This window comes from Annulohypoxylon truncatum (assembly GCF_022578515.1).
Source record: "Annulohypoxylon truncatum strain CBS 140777 unplaced genomic scaffold F4807scaffold_21, whole genome shotgun sequence".
Taxonomy (NCBI): Eukaryota; Fungi; Ascomycota; class Sordariomycetes; order Xylariales; family Hypoxylaceae; genus Annulohypoxylon; species Annulohypoxylon truncatum.
This window is the reverse complement of record NW_025953807.1, coordinates 421,773-441,224: the sequence shown is the minus strand read 5'-3', so window position 1 is coordinate 441,224 and position 19,452 is coordinate 421,773. Positions and strand designations below refer to the sequence as shown.

General features: G+C 49.5%; 6 protein-coding genes across 6 annotated transcripts; 3 read left to right on the top strand and 3 right to left on the bottom strand.

Annotated features, from left to right (window-relative positions):
- Positions 1-398: 398 nt before the first annotated feature.
- F4807DRAFT_461574 (uncharacterized protein) lies at positions 399-1,521 on the top strand (the record flags this gene model as incomplete). The annotated part of the gene is made up of 2 exons (XM_048001700.1): positions 399-774; positions 944-1,521. The coding sequence occupies 2 exons, from the start codon at positions 399-401 to the stop codon at positions 1,519-1,521; spliced, it is 954 nt and encodes a 317-aa protein (XP_047853157.1).
- Positions 1,522-2,550: 1,029 nt separating this feature from the next.
- On the bottom strand, positions 2,551-4,130 carry F4807DRAFT_468569 (uncharacterized protein; the record flags this gene model as incomplete). Its single annotated transcript, XM_048002611.1, has 2 exons — positions 2,551-3,894; positions 4,008-4,130. The coding sequence occupies 2 exons, from the start codon at positions 4,128-4,130 to the stop codon at positions 3,028-3,030; spliced, it is 990 nt and encodes a 329-aa protein (XP_047853156.1). The 3' UTR covers positions 2,551-3,027.
- A 2,702-nt stretch (positions 4,131-6,832) lies between these two features.
- Positions 6,833-8,661, bottom strand: F4807DRAFT_468567 (SGNH hydrolase; the record flags this gene model as incomplete). The annotated part of the gene is made up of 3 exons (XM_048002610.1): positions 6,833-7,813; positions 7,866-8,401; positions 8,458-8,661. The coding sequence occupies 3 exons, from the start codon at positions 8,659-8,661 to the stop codon at positions 7,216-7,218; spliced, it is 1,338 nt and encodes a 445-aa protein (XP_047853155.1). The 3' UTR covers positions 6,833-7,215.
- A 1,041-nt stretch (positions 8,662-9,702) lies between these two features.
- On the top strand, positions 9,703-12,009 carry F4807DRAFT_430488 (3-deoxy-7-phosphoheptulonate synthase). The gene is made up of 3 exons (XM_047998420.1): positions 9,703-10,264; positions 10,506-11,285; positions 11,340-12,009. Exons 1-3 carry the CDS (start codon positions 10,219-10,221, stop codon positions 11,651-11,653), a joined length of 1,140 nt encoding a protein of 379 aa, XP_047853154.1. The 5' UTR covers positions 9,703-10,218; the 3' UTR covers positions 11,654-12,009.
- Positions 12,010-12,173: 164 nt separating this feature from the next.
- Positions 12,174-12,883, bottom strand: F4807DRAFT_461570 (uncharacterized protein; the record flags this gene model as incomplete). The annotated part of the gene is made up of 2 exons (XM_048001699.1): positions 12,174-12,712; positions 12,823-12,883. The coding sequence occupies 2 exons, from the start codon at positions 12,881-12,883 to the stop codon at positions 12,174-12,176; spliced, it is 600 nt and encodes a 199-aa protein (XP_047853153.1).
- Positions 12,884-13,221: 338 nt separating this feature from the next.
- F4807DRAFT_430485 (ribosomal subunit 39S-domain-containing protein) lies at positions 13,222-14,973 on the top strand. The gene is made up of 2 exons (XM_047998419.1): positions 13,222-14,243; positions 14,322-14,973. Exons 1-2 carry the CDS (start codon positions 13,284-13,286, stop codon positions 14,649-14,651), a joined length of 1,290 nt encoding a protein of 429 aa, XP_047853152.1. The 5' UTR covers positions 13,222-13,283; the 3' UTR covers positions 14,652-14,973.
- Positions 14,974-19,452: the final 4,479 nt, after the last annotated feature.

Here is a 19,452-nt window from a genome sequence, read left to right as displayed (position 1 = left end):
CAGGTCTTAGGTAATAAAGCACGAAGCGTAAACCTCCAACCTCATTGGCCAATCCAGCCAGCCCCGCTCTCTATCGATAAAAATTTACTGCAAATGGAAGCTACGGGACAAGACTCGCTGGAAGCTCCAACCCGCCGCAACGGCTATCGATCAGACGATTCGCCGAAGAATTGGGACTCCAAAAATTTCCAATATCGAAATATCACCACACTACCACCATCTCGAACAAACGTGACGGCTTTAGCGGGTTGTCCCAGTACCCATTCAGCCCAATCCACCTCGCTCGACAGGGTTTTTGCCATTCTTCAGACGACGTCACTTCGAAAAATAGACGAATAATTCTCGCACATCCCTATCTAACCATTCATAAAAAGGAAGACCAAAAATCGCAAAATCCCATGGCGGCAAACCACACCCCGCGCACCGTCGCCGACGCCACGCGCTTCACGTCGAGCACGCCGCACGCCCACGCCAAAGCCTCCTCGCCCTCATCCAGCAACTCCTCCTCCAAGACCAAAGCCTCCTCCTCTTCCTCTTCCGCCGCCCCCTCCTCTTCTCCGTCGCGCCCGGCGCAGTCGAACCGCCTGCCGCCGGCGGGCATGCCGCGGCCGTCCGCGCCGGAGACCATGGAGGAGCGGGTGCGCCGGCTGCGAACCGCGCACCTGGCGGCGAGGAGACATGAGACGTCGAGGTTCGACCGGATCGTCGACGCCTCGAGGCGGTACTTCGACGCCGCTCACAAGTTCACTGTTATGGGGTTGATTGGGTTCAGTGGTATGTATTTTCTCCCCCCTTTCTCCTTTCCGAAATCCCCGAACCTCGAAATTGTATCAAGAAGAAAAGGAATTACATTATCACTCGAACATACTCGCCAATTCTTCTATTACATTTGTAATTGTAATTTTAATAATAATATAAACTAACTCGACCCCCCAAAAACCAGGCCTCGCCCTCTTCGTAACCGTCTACGCCACCGCCGACATGATGGTCTACAACCGCAAGCGGCGCAACGAGTTCTTCGCGATGCAGCGGCAGCTGCAGTCCGACAGCCTCGAGGCCGCGCGCCTCGCCTACATCAGCAACACCGCCACCCCGGAGCAGGCCGCCCTCGTCGAGGAGGCCGAGGCCAAGGCCCGCGACTCCGGCACCAGTCTGCCCCCTTTACTCTCCCCGCCTAGACCCATGTCTTCTTCTTCTTCTTCCCCTCCTTCCACGACGGAGACCGTAGGCAGCACAGCATGGGCCGCCGAATCGCTAAGCGAGAGCAGTCTTTCGGCGACCGCCGACGAGAAGCCGAAGAGCAAGGGCTTGACCGGGTGGCTGTTCGGCGGGCTGAAGAAGGAAGAGCCCGGGAGCGAAGTGAACGCCGCGGGGTCGGCGCCGATGCCGGCATCTGAGTTAAAGGAGAAGGCGAAGACGGCGTTCGACCAAGAGCGCGAGAACCAAGCGGACGGCGGGCCGTTGGATCAGCTGGGGAAGCCGAGCAGCGGCGGCGAGACGAAGAAGTCGGGTTGGTGGTAGTAGAGCGGTGTGACTAGACTAGACTGTTGGGTGGAGCGGGTATTCTGGGGGTATGCTACTGCTACCATGCGGACGCGGATAGGGGTAGGAGTAAGGGTACAGAAATCCAGAGTGGTAAGAGCCGCTCGACAGGCGGGCCAACCAATCAGCCCAAAAGAAGGGCTTCAACAGTGGAGCGTATATGCGTAGGGCCGCCATAGTGTTCGAAATTGTACGTATGTGCGATTAGTGATTTAGCATATTCGGTCAACGGTGGTGGTGGCAATGGTGCGAAAACTGCTGTATCATATATAGTAGAAAGGGCGGAGCATCAGACCTCGGCGTATTTGGGTACTGTGAATGCATACATACACACACACATACGTGCTCTACTGATCACATATTCTTATCAAGACCATGACCTCTCCATGGCCTCATAATTGTCTCACGTGTGGACGGGTATGATTTCGTTGAGTTCGCGATTCCCGCTTAGTAACCTGTCAACCGAATTTTGGCGCCATCTTACATTCAACAGCTCAACATCCGACTCCCCCATGTGTTTCCACGCTCTTAATTCCCCTCTTACGTTCTACTACAAAGAACATATATATTCGCTTCGGAAAAACTCAAAACATGTAAAAAGACTTGATTTTATATTTCCCCGTTGTCGACCGCCAAGTGGCGGTCATACTATTAGTAAGTACCAAGGTGTGTGTGTGTGTTTGAATACAGGGGAGTTTTTCACACGCTGGACCGGCCCTTGGCTAAATTGACCTCCTATCCACGCCTTGAACGCCCCCGTAGCCGTACTCCTAATAGAGTATAATAGACAAATAAAAAGCAGATGAAAAAAGGATAGAGCGCTGATGAGAGCAAATTCAGATCTTCCACTCCCGAACTTTGATTGGCCGGGTTCTTCTTTTTCCCCTTTTCCAGTGAATGCATGAAATCCCTTCCCAAGCCAATGAGCAAATGCAATAACGACCGTGTACTGTATGGGTATATGTGTAATGAATGACAATTTTTGGGTATGCGAGTAAACCGAAAGCAATGTTATCCGAGCGACTGTAGGAAACAAGAAAAGCCACGCTGTAGCATGTAGCGTAGTGTTTGCGTCCCGAGAACGCCTTTGGATGCAACTAGTAGGAAATCATGTGCCGTAAGGCTCTTGGGTATCCCGATTAATTATCGGTTGCCTCAGGATTGTAGTAAAGTGACGTGGAAAAGAAAAGGGGGGGTTGATTCTCTTTAATCACTGCCTAAGCCGCACTCCACATAGTGCATCAGCCGAGGGGAGTCCAGCAATCCAAAGAAGAATCAGAACCCCATGCGCGAACGCCGTCCAGCATTCTGTTTGGATTTTATCCCACATGTATCCAGCAGCGAGTCGGAGGGGTTAAAGACTGTGGGTGTAGTCTTATCTTGGTCCTTCCCGTTTCGGCGTATTTGTGCAATTATTTGTTTATCCTTGGCAGAAACACCCTTCTTGCCATTGAACCAAAAGTGTGGCCCTCCATCACTTCCATACTAAGAGATAATAATGTGGTTGAAGTGGCCTGGAATCTTCATGCGGCATTTCTCGCAGTCTGCTCGGTAACCTATACTGAATGACTTCTTCATGCCTGGTTGTAGAGTCCAGTTGTTAAGGGTGTGTTTGCTGCGCGAGTGGCCATATTTTCCTCTTGGCGATGGCGTAGCCGGTGCGGAGGAAGGGGAGGAGCCGGGATCAGCATCCGTCATACCAGAATCGTTATCCGTGGTTGGAGGAACAGTCTGAATGTTGGGATGCATGGGCATAGCATGAGGGTTGGTCGAATGGGGCATGTGAGGCAAATAAGGCCGCTGAGGCTGTCGAGAGTCCAAAACCATGCCTGGGCTCGTCGGAGTCTCTTCGCCGCCACTTTCACTAATAGGGGACGGAAGACGCCGGTTTTGCACCATAGACCATTCGGCAGAACCTCCCAATGACCTGGGCACCGAGGATTCGTCGTGACACGTGGGGAATGGCTGGGCTTCTGTCGCCGCAGCATCAATCGACCCGTTCGCCGTATGCATCGTCTGATTCATAGGACCCCAGTTGTTCCCCCTTACTTGCGCGGCAAAGGTGCAATGTATAGGCGTAGGCATTCGTCCGGCAATGCTTGGGTCGACGAAGTCTGTGTGGGATGGGCCGGTCTGATAACGTTCGGATGAATCGACCATCATATCCATATCTCTATCTACGTCCATCGACAAATTTGCCTGCTGCCGATATTGCGCATCCTCGGAGTCAGAATCGGTCGGGCTGATAGAAGCGGGAGGAGTTGTTGCTGATGTCGCAACTGGGAAATCCGGGGCTCCTGCCCATTGCTTCTGGGTCGGCGATGTGCGCAGAGGAAGAGACTGAAGACGTTTCTATTCATAGTAGACAAATTAGTCGTAAGTTGCGATAATATCGCAATAGTGTTGGCTGGCTACAATGGAAAGTGGAATATCATGCACGCATGCATCATCGTGGTTGTACTAACATTGCGATGTTCAGTGAAGCCTAGGGTTCCATTCATGGCATCGCCTATGTTGACCTGACCTTCACCCTCCTCCTCCTCTCTTTGGCGCTTTCGCGAAAGCTCCTGCCACTGAGGCTCAAACATGTTTACGATTAGAGAATAGAGAGTAATTAGTTACGCCGAATGAGAAAGAAAGCGAAAAGAGATAAGTTCCTAGTTCCTGATTCCTGATTCCGAGTACCGGTTATGAGAGTGGACGACGATAAGGAAAGTAATGAAGAGACAATGTGACGATGTAGTTGTTAATGACAGGAATTAATTTTTAGAAAGACGCCAGAACCAGCCAGAACAACACGAGGCCGGGGGTAATGGTGTAATGGTGCTGTGCTTAAAGTGCTTAAGGTGGTACGTCAAGCGATGACCACCTTGATCATTTTATGCTAACGGCGTGTCCGAGTCCAGGGCTATGGCGGGTTGACTGGGGTCGATGGGCTGGCGGGGAATGACGAGGTGGGAATGAGAGTTAAGAGAAGAGCTGGAGAATTGGGAATTGAGAACTGGAATCTTGGTTCCTTCAGTCGTCGATCAGCCGCTTACGGGATAAAATGGTTGGTTTTGGTTGGCTTTAATGGGTCCTAGCAGAGTACGTACTGTGTAAGATGGCTGGAGCTGGCAGGCACTTTGGCTTTTCTGACATCCATGCTTTTGACATGCTTTTGACAAGGGGAGCAGGGCAGGCAGGGGAACATCCTTTCCTTACGAATTTACTTTTTGTTAGCTGCTAATTGCCTCGGGTACCTCGATTAGCTTAAAGCCAATTTGATCCACCTGCGATTACCTATCTACTCAGGTACCGTCTTTCCCAATACTCCCAAACATCCTCTATGATGCGCATAGGGTATCAGGTACCCAAGAACGAGGGACTGGGAAGACTCTAAAGATCTAAAGTTGACGATGGAAGAATACCAATTCGCCGATGGCGGTCCAAATGTGTGGTCCCAGAGTCTTAGTCCAAGTTCCAGCACCAGACAGATGTGGGGAATACCCTCTTACAAGGGTTTCCTTTGTAAAGGATCATCAGAGCACCAGCCTTGCCGATTGGATATCTCTACAAGCCTCCTTACTGTGCGTAAGCCATCTAGCAGTGCTATGCACGTATTTATTAACAGATTATGCATATAGGAGGTCCACTTCAGTGGCAGCGTGGTACCCTGTGGGACTCCATCAAGGTTTCTTTTACACTTTACTTGACAACTGAGCACTGGAAACTACCAACCTTAACTTTAAGAATGAGATATATATTTAAGCTTAATCCTATCTTAGGTTCAATCAGTAGTAGTGACTATTCTAATATCTAAGCGAGTGTAATCTGCTAGCGAGAGTTGTTAAAAATAACCATATCTACCAACGTACCTGGTTAGACAATGGATGTCACACGATTACTGTGGTGCAGTACAGTTCTGACGCTGAGTAACATGTTGGCAGTAGGTTTCAGATTTGCTTCATAAATTTGCTTCTCACGTATAGTGCCACCGCAGGGATTCGATAATAACAGATAAGAAGATGAAGATGCTTCATTCTCGATACAAATCATGAAATCGTGCGCGCGTTGCTGCCAGGAATCCAATATCTATTCCCAGAATGCTTCGTCACCGCAAGTCAAAATATGCTAATCATGGCCTCTTTTAGCTTCTGTTGGACTTCCGTATCTTGTTTCTCGCAAACCCCTCTTCTATGTCTTAACCCCTGGTTCTGTTTCCTAGACTTGCCTACCCCTCATTTTTTTTGGATGGCCATTGCTAGACATCCATCATGAACGTAATCGGCATTCCATTGAAGTTGAAGAAATAGGTAGTCGACAATAATTCCTGATCGAATATGTAACCAGCCAATGGTATGGACTATAGATAGTTTGGTTAAAGGCAGCTCAGTAAACGGATCGAGCTTAACACTGCTCATTTCATCATACTGTTACGACAAGATGTCATCTTCTTCCCATCCACAGCGGGAGATTCTATTGGCGCCAATGAAAGGTCGGTAAAATGGCAGAAGTCAAAATCTCAAACTATTGACATGAAAGGGCCAGTATAGGACGATTTGATAGAACTGATATATCAATAACACAACTCACGTGTACCATGGATATAGATCACCCCTGTCATAAACATCTCTATTAGTTATAGCCCCTAACAAAGAACAAAGTGTCCCCTAAACTACCTTAGTATAAAGCATACATTCACTAGACTGTTTAAGCAACTACCTATTCAAGAAAGCATATCAAAATGATAGACCTTTTGGTGGCAAGGCTAACAGGGCATGTCAACAAAGCCTTACTTACCTAGACATTAAATGATATCAGCAACTTACCTACACAATGGAACTGTTCAAAAATTTAATCTATTCATTAAAACAAGATAAACATATTGTAGCTAAACAATATAAAAACAATACCTGATAGATATAACTTAGGTTAACTCCGCACGCATAGGTGCTTACTAGGTACCTAAATATGAACATGTCAGTACTACAGGCCTCTAGCTCTAAATAATAAAGATCCAATAGTTGCTGATCCCCCTAGTAGTACTCGTAGTAACCTCATTGACGTAGAGAGCAAGCAGACAAACGCGCTTAATGAAGTAAAAGAGTAGGGCCAATTTAATGACCTTCCAAAGCAGTCTAGATGCTAAGGATAACATGGGGGAAATAATAGGGAAGGCGACCAAAAAGATGATGAAAAGAGAAAATACCGAGGAAAAGTCCATGTCGGCGATGTAATCAGATGTTTACTTGTGTGGGTGTATAGGTAGATGTCTGTGTAGATGAGTTACCGAGTATTGATGCTTGAAGGCTTGATAATGTCCCTATGTTCCTTTATATTCCATCAGGTCTCTACATCGTTTTTGAGCAGTATTATCTACCTCTAAGCAGCTCGCTTGTGTATAAATAATTCTCATATCACAATATCATCCTCTAACATGAATCTTGTTACACAACTATCCCTTTGTCTTTGATATATCTCCCGAAAAGGGGCAACTTCAGCTTCTCCGAACGAGATGGAATATTCAGATTGAACCTTGCCAAGGTTAGAAATGCTACCTAGATACAATCATCCTTGAAGGTCAACTAAAAGCTCAATTATAACACTTATCACTCCTGGAATAAAATCTTCAAAGTTGGAGCGCTTCTGTGGATGTTAGGTCAATGTTATATACGATGATAGCTAACTTATTCAATAGTGCTTGTGATGATACATAGTTGTATTTCCTTTGAAAATATCCAGGGGGAACTGGTCGGCCATCGCTTGGTATCCAGCAACGTTAGGGTGTAAATGATCACCTCCGTCGTACTGAGTAGCCAAGTTAGCCGCATTCGAGGGGTTAGCCACGATCTTAGCGAAGTCAACCGTCGCGGCGAAGCTTCCGTCGCCGCCACCTAGGATCCATGTGTTTACAGACTGCCTAGCTTGGTCTCTAGTCGGGTTGCTGTAGCTCTGCCCGCTTCCGCCAAACGGGGTGATCGTAGCTCCGAATACGGTTATCCCGGCTGCTTTGGCGTCGGTAGCAATGGTTTTGAAAGCTGATTCGAGGCTGGTTCCGATGCGTGACTGTGTTCCCGAGTCGGCAGATGCGCTTCCGATATCATTCACTCCTTCGAATATGAGGGCATACTTGACGCCGGCGGTGGCGAGAAGATCTCGCTTGTACCGCTGCATCAGAGGCGGGCCTAGGCCTCCGGTAAGTACAGTATTGCCGCCTGCTGCTTGGTTGCACACGGCAATGTCGGTGATTCCTTCTTTCTGCATTCTAGCTAGAAGCAGATCGGGCCAGCTGGGAAGTTCATCAATAAGATATCTAGTCGCTGAGGAGGGTCTACTCATACCGGTTATTAGCATTATCATCACTTCCACGTCCATCTGTAATACTATCACCAAGAATTACCAAAGCGGCAGTTGTCGACGGAGCCCAGGCCTCGACAGCGGTAAGGAAGTACCAGTGTGCCGTGCTCGCTCCTGTAACAGTCGAGGCATTGGCATGGTTTCCTTGTTGCATGAACGAAGTAGTCCGGCTTCCTGGATGTCCAGTAATGCTGCTGCCAGACTGACCCGGCTGCGAATATAAGCTAACCGTGATCGTGCCTTGAGGTTCAACTTTGAAATCGACCGGGTCCGAGTAGGCAACTTGGCCCCTGGGTATCGTGACGGAAGCCGAGCCATTGAACGTTAGAGCTTTCAATGTAGCTGTGTCAACACCATTGACGCCACTTTCGCCATCTGTTGGAAGGGCTACGGAAGCTTCTGTGATGGGAAGGTCACTACCACCGAAGGTGTTGGAGATCTGAAAACGAAGCCTCTCCGCACCGATAGACAGGTGGAGCGTTTGGCGAAGTGTAGCATCCTTAAATGTAGCTGAACCAGACTAATTATACGATTAAACAGATAATCCAGGAGTTGCCAAACTAGAGAATAACATACAAATGGAGCTGGAGGCATGTTATTGGGTTCTACTAGCTGTGGCATCGAGACCCATGTTGCCACCCAATGCGAATCTTCATCCTGACGCTCGACATGGCAAGTAGGGCGTGCAGTAGCAGATATAACCCAGCACAGTAGCCATGCTGTTAGAATAGAAAACCAGAAGCTGAAGCTTCCCGGCCTGTTTGACAACACAGAGACCATGATGATGATAATTGGTATAGATAGAAATGCCAAGGCATGGAGGAGGGCTCCATGGCGGCAGCTTGGAGCTTTATTGTCACGAAATGCATCTCAGACCTCGGGTTAAGGTGACGGATAATGTACCTCCGCAGTTGTTCTGCCCTATTGGCGCCTTGTAATTTAGCCGTAGGGCTGGTTCCTGAATACTCAATCTGGGACGACGCGTGCTATTTGACGGGCATGGGGAAAAATCAAGAAACGGGGCTGAAGTCGAATGCAGATGTAGAGTGGTATCGAGCACAGAAACAAGAATGAATTCGCGTGTCAAATGGGGTACTCCTATAATGAAGAGATATTACATCTGATGAGATATATCTCGATCATTATATGAGGCCGAAGATGTGACTCCACCTTACCGATCTAGGGACCTACATTGCTGGCATTTGAGACACGCAATGTTATCCCAATTGAACCCCTCACACGTCTCATGGTATTGATGTGAATATAGACAAGACTGAGTAGGAGTCTGACATTGTGACAGATCTATGTGAGATGCCACTTAGATCATAACGGAATTTTATTTCTTGCTCCTCATAAGATGACTTTAAGCTTCATAGATGAGACGGTAAGGCATGGATAATTTGGAGAAACTTGGGACGACCAGTGACATAGCAGTAAGTCTCCACGGGGTCTTTATGGGGCGGTGAGTAAAGTTTACCTAGGAATCATTGGTGCATTCCCAATGCGCCGTCTATCTTACGATGACGACGCGAGTAGGATATTGAGAACATGTGGTTGGTGGTGAAGAGAAAAGAAATGTCCTGCACATGTGAAGACTGAGGGGAAAAAAGTTTTCGAAATGGGGGATTAAAAGAACAGGATTATCATCACCTAATGCCTAATTGGGTCAAGTTGGGTGGTACGTACTTACATATCTTTTTGTGCCCCTCCATCGATTCGCACCCCACCAGCCCACCAAGCCCGTCTTCGTAGCTGGCTCCGCTAGTATGGGCCAATACGGGCCGTAGGGGCTAGATTTACACCTCTCAACCTATTAGAGTCATTGTAGTTGCTAGTAACCACCAGCTACTAAGCTTTAAGTAACCATTCAAAATATCTTTGACTTTACCTCACGTACACACATACACACATACATCCCTTGTCGTAATTATCTACATAGATATTCTCACACAGCATTCCATTCACATCTTTTGGGTTACTTTAATACTCCCTACACCATTACATTAGGAGTTGAAGGATTCGAGAACCAAAAAAGTACGAGACCGGAATCGGGAACCAAAGAATCCAAAACCAGGGGTCCAAGGAAGAAAGAGCATACAAACTCTTCTCCTTAAATTTTTTTTCTTCGAGTCTGACTCACCTTGAGAGATCTCTTTGCCAGAGGAACAACGAACAACGGCTTTTCCACACCGTATCCTCACGCACTTATCCGTTGCTCGGGTTGTCCGAAGCAACAAACAACGGTTGCCGTGCTGCTCAAACCCTAGGACTTTAAATTTACCTGTTCGACAACCAATCACTCGAACCACTCGTCATCCTGTTCATCTATTCACCACAATGCCAGGAGTCGACATGGCGCCTCTCGTGGCTGATGATATGAGAGGTACGTAAGATAGCAAACTTCAACCTTTTCACTTTTCATTTTACTCGGTTCTCGTCAATGTCAAGTCGTCCAAGTCGCTCTTTAAAACTTTCAATTATGAGTAACCACCGTCCCTTATGTTACTCGAGATCACTTGTCCTCCCTTCAGTCCTACATAAACCTACCTACTCGAGCAACATCGTACCACAAAGAAAACAGATCCCAAACAGGAACAAGATGCTGATGTGCTTGGAAACCGCAGTCCTGGGACAGGACCCTCTGATCCCGCCGGCACTGCTCATATCTGAGATCCCAATGACCGATGCTTCCTTGCAGACAGTGGTTAAGGGCCGAAGAGATGCTGTTGCCATTATAATGGGCCGCAGTGATCGTCTTCTGGTCGTGGTCGGCCCCTGTTCCATCCATGATCCAGCTGTTGCCCACGAGTACGCCCAACGTCTGAAGGGTCTTTCTGAGAAGCTATCGGACGACCTGTGCATTATCATGCGCGCTTACCTCGAGAAGCCGCGGACCACAGTTGGTTGGAAGGGTCTCATTAACGACCCCGATATCGACAACAGCTTCAAGATTAACAAGGGCCTCCGCATATCGCGACAGATGTTCGGTGACCTCACCAACGCGGGCATGCCCATCGCCAGCGAGATGCTAGATACTATCTCTCCTCAGTTCCTAGCAGACTTCATCTCCGTCGGCGCCATTGGCGCTCGTACCACCGAATCACAGCTACACCGTGAGCTCGCGTCCGGTCTCTCCTTCCCAATTGGCTTCAAGAACGGCACAGATGGAAACCTGAATGTTGCTATTGACGCCATAGGAGCAGCGGCCTCTAAGCATCATTTCATGGGTGTCACTAAGCAGGGCCTGGCCGCCATCACGAGGACCAAGGGGAACGAGCACGGCTTTGTTATCCTGAGAGGAGGTAGCAAGGGCACCAATTACGACAAGGACAGCATCCAAGCTGCCAAGGAAACCTTGATCAAGAAGGGACAGAAGCTAGCCATCATGGTCGACTGCTCGCACGGTATATTGCGCTCTGTCACATGACGCGCCCGAGAATAAGCTAACAAGGGAACAGGTAACTCGAACAAGGACCACCGAAACCAGCCCAAGGTTGCCAAGGTAATCGGTGACCAGCTCAAAGAGGGAGAGAAGGCCATTGTCGGCGTCATGATCGAGTCCAACATCAACGAGGGCAACCAGAAAGTCCCAGCCGAGGGTCCTTCCGGACTAAAGAAGGGCGTCAGCATTACGGACGCCTGCATTGACTGGAACCAGACTGTCGAGGTCCTCGAAGACCTAGCGGCGGCGGTCCGTGCTCGCCGAGCGAAGAACGGGGCCCCGAACAGCAATGGCCAAGAGCCCAAGGCCACTCTCCTAGAGGAGGAATAAATAGTTAGAAGGGACATGGGTAGCGGGTTTCACCAACCGTAGCCACGCCACACGAATACGTGGTATATCCATTTCTGAACGAAGGCAGTTAATGAGAACAAAAGTGATAAAAAAACGCATTTGGGAGGATAGACTGTCGTAGGTGCATGATATCTGAGATCCGTCAGCTTAGAAAAACGAATCTTGGGAATTTTGGTCGGGAGAGGGAAAACCAAAAAAGGCATCAGGCGTTTGGTTTATAAAACCCTTGGGGCTATTATAAAAGTCAGATCAATTGCATGGAATGTGATTCCTCTTGTCTTCTAGACCAGCTTAGTTTTAGTATAGTCACGAATGATAACTACGTGATGATTTCATCCTCTGGATATATGTATGTGGAGGCTGGATGTTTTATATATAAAATCTGGGCAATGTATATTGCCTCACTCCCTTACATCCTAAACGCCATTTTTCAACGCCAAACCCTTGATATTCGAACAGAACATAGGTAGGATCTTCCCAAGTTCCCAATCTTCTAACCCTACGTCCCATCCCGGCCAACAGGCATATACACCCCCCTATCCTGCCCCCTACTCCTCTCTCCCCTTCCACTCCCCACCGCGGCACCTTTCTTCCCATCCCTCAACTCGACGACCCGCCGCGCGGCCGCCCAGCCCAGCAGCCCCGTCGTGCCGAGGATGAAGCCCCACACGATGATCTGGTCCTTGCGGCTGTCGCGCTGGAAGCACATCGCCACCACGTCGTTCTCCTCCGCGTCCTTGCATATCGGCAGGTGCTGCGACAGGCAGAAGGCCCGCGTGCACTGCGTGCAGGACGCTGATGCCGCGCGCTTTTCGAGCAACTGCTGCTGCTGCTGTTGCTGGGCTTGGGCTTGGGACTCGGGGGATGAGGAGGCGGGTGAGGAGGAGGATGATGGTGGGTTGGAGGTGGAGTCGGAGTCGGGGTGGGAGTTGGATTTGGAGGCGGCGTTCTCGAAGGTGTTTGGGTTGTCGCCTTGTGGGCCGAGCTGGATGAGCGTGCTGTTCTTGAAGCAGGTGCATTTGCAGAATGTTGGAGCGGCTGTGGGGGGTTAGTTAGCTTTTGGTTTTGTGGATTGGATGGTTAAAGGGGGTGATTTAGTATGAAGGGAATAGGATAGAGGTGGGAATGGAATGGGGAGGATAGCTTACAAGATGCGGCGACGTAGGAGACGAGGACTCCTAATAGGAGTAGATAGGCCTGGAGTCGCATCATGTCGCTATCGTTGAATGCCCATGTATCGTATGTCGCGACGGACGAACTCGCTTTTACATGGTATAGAGGATGGTACTAGAGTCCGGTCATCAGAACTGAATAGATGCCTTCCTCGCAGGATCGCGGTATGCTATGCATATATTTGTAGATGGTTGAAGCTTCAATGTTTAATTCGAATGACGAGGCCTTCGATATGCACAATCCGATAAGGTACGTACTTCCTTAGCGTCTATTAGCCCCCGTGGCTGGAACGTGGATCCATATTTTCCGGCTTGGCATGGTGAACCCCTGCAGATTACCTAACCTTGAAAAAAGTTCGTAGCTTCAATATCAAACTCTCAATTATTGCGACGTTCAACGACCTCACATCTACGCCTGGGGGAGTCAATTAGCCACAATGCGACGGATAACAAGATTGCGACGGCCATCCGGCCTGTCTGCACCAGTCACCCGCTCCCCAATCGCTCCCCTAGTCGGACAATCCCCGTCCGTACCCTCCCACCACATCTCGGCCTCGCCCCGCAAGTCCATACCGAGAGCAGGACTGCAATGCCCTGCATTCGCACGCCTCTACTCAACCGACAAGCAGCCCAACCCGCAGGACCCGAGCCCAGAAGCCAAACCAACACAAGAAGCCTCATCCCCCGAACCCCCAGTCCCAGTCCCAGTCCCGGAGCCCGAGCAAGTCGGACACTCGCAATACCTACCCCCCAACCCCGCGCCCGCGCCCACAGCCTCCTCCTCCCCCTCCTCCGCCGCTCCCCTAGCCGAAGCAGCATTCGGCCCCCTCGACAAAGAAAAGGCCGAAGTAGAAAAAGAGCCGTGGCAGACGTTCCGCCCGCCGCCGCGCCGCCGCACGTACGCGGAGCGCGCGGACCTGGTGTCGGACCGGACGTACGCGCCCGCGCTGCGCGACGACGGGCTCGAGGTCGTGGGGAACACGCGCGGGTGGTGGGACGCGCGCGAGCACTGGCCCGCGTCGGCCGATTTCGTCGGGTTCCGCGCCCCGGCGCGCGTGCGCGAGAACGCTGTTCTCGAGACTGCTGTTCGCAGGGCTGTTGTTGAGGCTTATGCGCTTAGGCAGGGGGGGCGCGAGGGGGTGTTGGTGAAGAGGTGGCCGGTGGGCGGGGAGGAGGAGATGAGGTGTGTTTTGGGGGTTAAGGTTAAGGTTAAGAATGATGGAGAGGTGGTGTTGGATGGTGATGTGGAGGCGGTTTTGAGGGCGCTGGAGGGGGAGGACGGATGGGATGCTGCTGTTAGGCCGGCGCTTGAGGTTGCCGAGGCGGAGGAGTTGAGGCAGGCTTGGGGGAAGGATTGGAAGGCTGTTTCGCTGGCGGATCCGAGGATTAGGTTTGCTGTGAGTTGCGCTATGTCGCGAATACGCGGATAAATTATCTCTAAATATGGGATACTGGACTAACACATCTACGTCTAGGTCACGAAGCGAATCTTCCAGCTCACCGGCCACCTGGTCCAAGACTTCCAGCTCGCGGGCATAACCAGCGTCAAGACGCTGCTCCACGTGGTCCTGAAGCCGCCCAAGCCGAAGACGCTCACGATGGAGATCCAAGAACGGCGCCAGGACCTCGTACAGCTGCCGAACGTGACGGTGGCGACGAAGCGCATCACGCGCGGCGACAAGGCGAAGGCGATCGGCCGGTACAAGCTCATCGAGGAGGAGTACAAGAAGAGGGACTTGCCGCTGATTGGCCACGGATTCGTGAATAGCAATACGGACGCTCAGAGGATTAAGGGTGACGCGTAGTCTGGTTTATCTGCTACTTAGGTACTTAGGGAGATAAAATGGCTACCTCTGTATTATACATGAATATGGACGTTCTTCTCGCTCCTGTATATGTAGGACAATGACTTGATCGTGTTGTAGTGCATCCTATCAAGTTTAACCAGACGGAGTCCCCAGCCCCTTTTCGCTTCGCTTGAGGTATAGAGGAAGTGATCTGTTATGTCACATTCTTCTTCCGGCTATGAGGAAAGGTAAAGCTATATTAGGATCCTGACTTCTGAACCTTCCCCGTCAATATTGTCACATTAGGCACATTGTATATATGTACTGGTACGGCATAAGGGACTTCGATTTCGAATTACATGATGATGTGTTATTATCGTATGTGTCTATTTAGGTCGGTAGATGCCTTATTCTATCAATTAGGATAGAACTTGTCTACCCAGGTGTTGGGTGTTTCTAGAGCTGTATGTAATTAGATACACCTATTGTGTAGTGATGCTCGTTTAGAATCTCTTCTGTTCGCTAGAAGAGGAATCGGTGTGTGACCTGTAGAATGCAATTTTCCATCGAAACGTTCTCTGACTTCGCTCGCCAGTGTTGAGGGACACCGTTTATCTGCTTTTTGTATTTCAACTTGTTCCATCTGGATCCAAGGCAGGTAGGCTGGGATCTGGAAAGAGGCAATGACATGGAATGGTGCGGTTGGATTGATGCACCAAATATTTCCTTTCAGAGTCCAGCTACGCGATTTAGGTCTTGGATAAGCTCTCGCGCATTATAGCGAACCCTGCGTCGTTGGATTTTATGAGTCTCGACGGACTTCTTGGCTTTTGCCGCTCTCCAAGGAAGAGTTGCCTGGTACCTGTGGCTTTCGCTCTCATGATTTGGGATGGGCGATACGGAGAATATGACATTGTTGAAATAGGGTCGTTTGGTTGATTGGATCTCCACATGGAGTGGGAGTGTTGTAGAGACGCCGTTAATTCCTGGTGAAGCCGCTGTTGCTGTTTGTTGTTGTACGAACTTAGCATCTCCATCATGCCGGGGACTTTGTTCGAATATATCTTTAATAACAAGTACTGGGTAAAAGATCTCTCGACCCAAGATCTGACGGTGGAATGTGGAAGTTCCCACGTAGAACCGCATGGCACATTAAAGCGGCTCGTGGCAGATGGCGCAGTCTTCCTCTTAATCGCCCCATTGATAGCGCGCCCATATAATATGTACAGTTATCTGGCGTCGTAGTAGCATTGGGGCCGACCAACCCATTTGTTTGCTCTGCTCCTTCGGGAGTCGGTTTGGTATCGCCATCACCCGAACTCGCGCGGCCAGCCATCGCTCGCTTCTCGCTCTCGATTTACTCCGCTTCCGCCGGAGCCATAGGCAAAAGTTCGTCGGGGAGTTCTGATGGTGTCGCGGAACGTTCAGCTCCTGTTCTGTATCTCTTAGGACCGCTTTGGGGTCGGAGAAGCGGCGGGTAGTTTGCCGTTCACGATACATCTTCCCTCCTCCTGCAACTGCTCGAATTCGTCTTGAATAGCCTCGTGTAGAGAGGCCAGGGAATAAGACTTCTAGTCTTCTGCCTGACATTCCAATCCAAGCAGTATCAAGATATCCGTTCATCGCTACCTTCAGGCGACAAGGGTATTAATGAAAAGTAGGCAGCTCTCCTGCAAGCCTAGATAAGGAATAATTTATATATAAAAGGCTCTCTTATATGGTGTATGGAGGATCTAGGAAGAATGTTGAACTTATTGGATATGCTGGCGAGCATGATCTTGCTCTCAATTTTGGTCGCCCTTTGGTATAGTATTCGTTGCGATGTATGCAATGATTCCAAGAGTTGATATGGGGCGTCTCGTTTCCGGCAACATCAATGAGGATGTTGTGGTGAACCTGGAGAAACGCGGCTTCATTGCGAGTGCCGCCATCCTACCGTTCTCGTCAGCTACGCGCTAGGGTTAGACAAGGTTAAGATGACGACTCTGCCCGCGCTGTCTATGCAATACCATCTGTTGCACTGCATTTAGCGCAAAAAGGGTGGAGGTGGGAGCTTGATCTTGTTAAGCATCCGAATCCGTAGGGCATGCGCAATGATTGGGACAGGGCTTTAAACCTAGGTCCTATCCCAAGGATTAGAGAGTACTTTTAGAGAGTACTTGAGCTCTCCGCTGCATTGGATGCAAAAGAAACGCGTTTCGCCGTTTATTATAATCTCGTGTCCTTGTACACCTTCGTGGTTTAAGATCCTTGGTGTGTCTGAGCCGCCGACAGCAACCAACTCCCTACAAGAGACACTTGCTGGTGAACCGTGGAAGGAGTAATTATCCACGTCTTCTTCACATATTTGGCTGTAGATATAAGCCAGTTATAGCTCATGCTCATCTTAAAGCACGACAATGGAGTGAGGCCGAAACGCCCTTTTCGTTGTAGATATTAAAGACGTCCTCGAGGAGTTACTGACTGCTCGTTGATAATCTTAGGAATTATCTTCGTTATTCCACCAAATCTTGGATGTCACGTATCGCTGGGACGTGAGCTAATAACATCCAGAGCTGAGTTTATCGTCTCCCATGCGCGAGATTCGAATGCGGTGCCAGATGTATCGGTGAGTAGTCCCTTTCCCATACCCTTACCCTTTCCTTTTCCCTTTCCCCTTTTCTGGGAGGGAATTCCTAGCACTCCATGAAGTAGCCTTCTCTCTAAGAATTTTCCTGGCCCGTTTGGCTTCAGGATCGGCTTCTTGAATCCGCCATGGCTTTTCTCGAATAGACAAGTCTGGTCGAGCTCACGCGTTGATTCTTTTCGCATTAGTTTCTCGTCGAAAGAGATTTGCTCTCTCGTCACATATAAAATTAGTCCAAACATTCACCGATCGACCGTGTGGATGAATTCTTGCACCCTCTTCTGTTGGCGTACGGGGATCGGGACCTCGAGGGGCTTGAGATTACATTCTCAGATAGTATTAGGTAAAAGGTGGATCGTCGAACCACGAAAAATGCTCAATACTAGTCTGCGGTGGTGATGGTTCGTGGCAGGGTTGTTTTCTCTTTGGTAGCCCTGGTTGTGTGCCGAATTTGTCCTAATTCTGGACTTACAACAACTTCAACTTCCTCCTCTTAGTGTTTAATCTCCTTCTGGATTGACGCCATCATGGCTATCTTGTCCATGTTCGCTTCCATCCTTTCAAGTTTGTCGTTCAGCCTAATAGGCAAAGATGGCGGAATTATGACACTCTTTATAAGTGCTGATGATAGAGATACGATCAAGTTAATCGCGTCTAGCCGAACATCCTTCCCACGATCTCTAATGCCCCGCAACGTTTTAGAGAAAATAACGCCGAGGCTGATTAATCTAGACACCCTGTCCTGTCTGGACAGCCTGGGTAATCTAGGCCGTCCGTTCGAAGACACATCCTTGGATCATCTTGCTGTTTGCAAGTTGCCGAAGCATGGCTTCGGTTGGGTCTTCAGTATTGTTACATGCCCGGTTTCGACATGCCATTAGAGGTTTTATGTATGTGCCAAAGGTGAAGCAATGACGATTGATAGGGGGGGTAATAACAAACTCTGGTCGTTGAACCGTCTGGCTTCGACGTGCAAGATCAAGGGTGCGCGATCAAGATCCTCTTGGGTTTTTCGCAGATCATCATCTTGCTTCTTGATCTCCTTCCATCCCCGCTTCTTCTAGCACGCCTGCCTGCTTCGGGCATTCCTTGAATGCTTGTAAGCATGCTGTAGAGAAACCGTGCATAGACCAGCCCTTCTGCAAATTCGATGAAGGTATCGCAGGGTACGTCGGCTGAGTCTAGCTCTTTATAAGCTACTCGAAAATGACCACCACAGCCCACTCTCACTACAAAGTCCGCGCCGCGGCCAATCGGTGTCGGTGACGGCTTCTCACCAGTGTACCACTGTCTTGCCGAGTTCGCAAATCCTCCGCCGAAGAGGTATCAGGCAGGATATCCTGGCAGCGATCGCAAACTGGGCCAGAGAATTATTGGATCGACTTCTTTGTCTGGCCCACAAAGTACGGGTGGCTGAAAATCATCGTGCGGAGGGAAGTGTTGCGATGGTAAAATTAATACATCACCACTTGCCTGCTCTCTTAGTTTTCTCCATTTGTCGACGGTTATAGGGATGGATTTCGTGCGTCATTGGTCGTTTTAGGACGTGTCTCTTACGATCGTTATTCAGCTCGAGATCCTAAAACGGTTAGAATTGGTATACTTCAAGTCTCTCGTATCTCTTTACTTACACCGTCGGATGCATCATGAAGTGCTTGGATGTACCCGAGTAATCGTTACCACAAAAGTCTTGGGCTTCGTAGGAGGTCCTACTATACTCGGAGGGTGTGGGTCTTACTGCTTCTCTGCCCAGCTGCTCTCTGTTGTTCCCTTGGAACCATCTGCACTCAATCCTTTGACCCTTAGGTAATATGGACATCGGATTTCCTCGGCGGCTTTATGTAACATCTTTCAGCGAGAATATGTGATGTTGGGCGCTTTGGCCGTCATGAGGTATTGGTATCGTTGACATGAAAGTAAATCCGTGGCTTGGCCCGTGGAAGTTTTAGTAATGTCTAATGAATTCTGCCACATATTATTCTGGTCTCTCGACCGCGTCACTTATCTCTTAAGAGACGTAGGTGGCCCCTGCAGTATATAAACGGTGTAAAGTTGCCGGGTTCCGGAGACGGGACCTTCGGCTTGGCTCTCTTGGAGTCATGGCCACATGAAGTGCGTTCATGGATGGCCAGGCGACAATCTGATGTGGCTGAACGGAGGAATCCAATATTAGGTCGAGCTCGTGGAAGATAT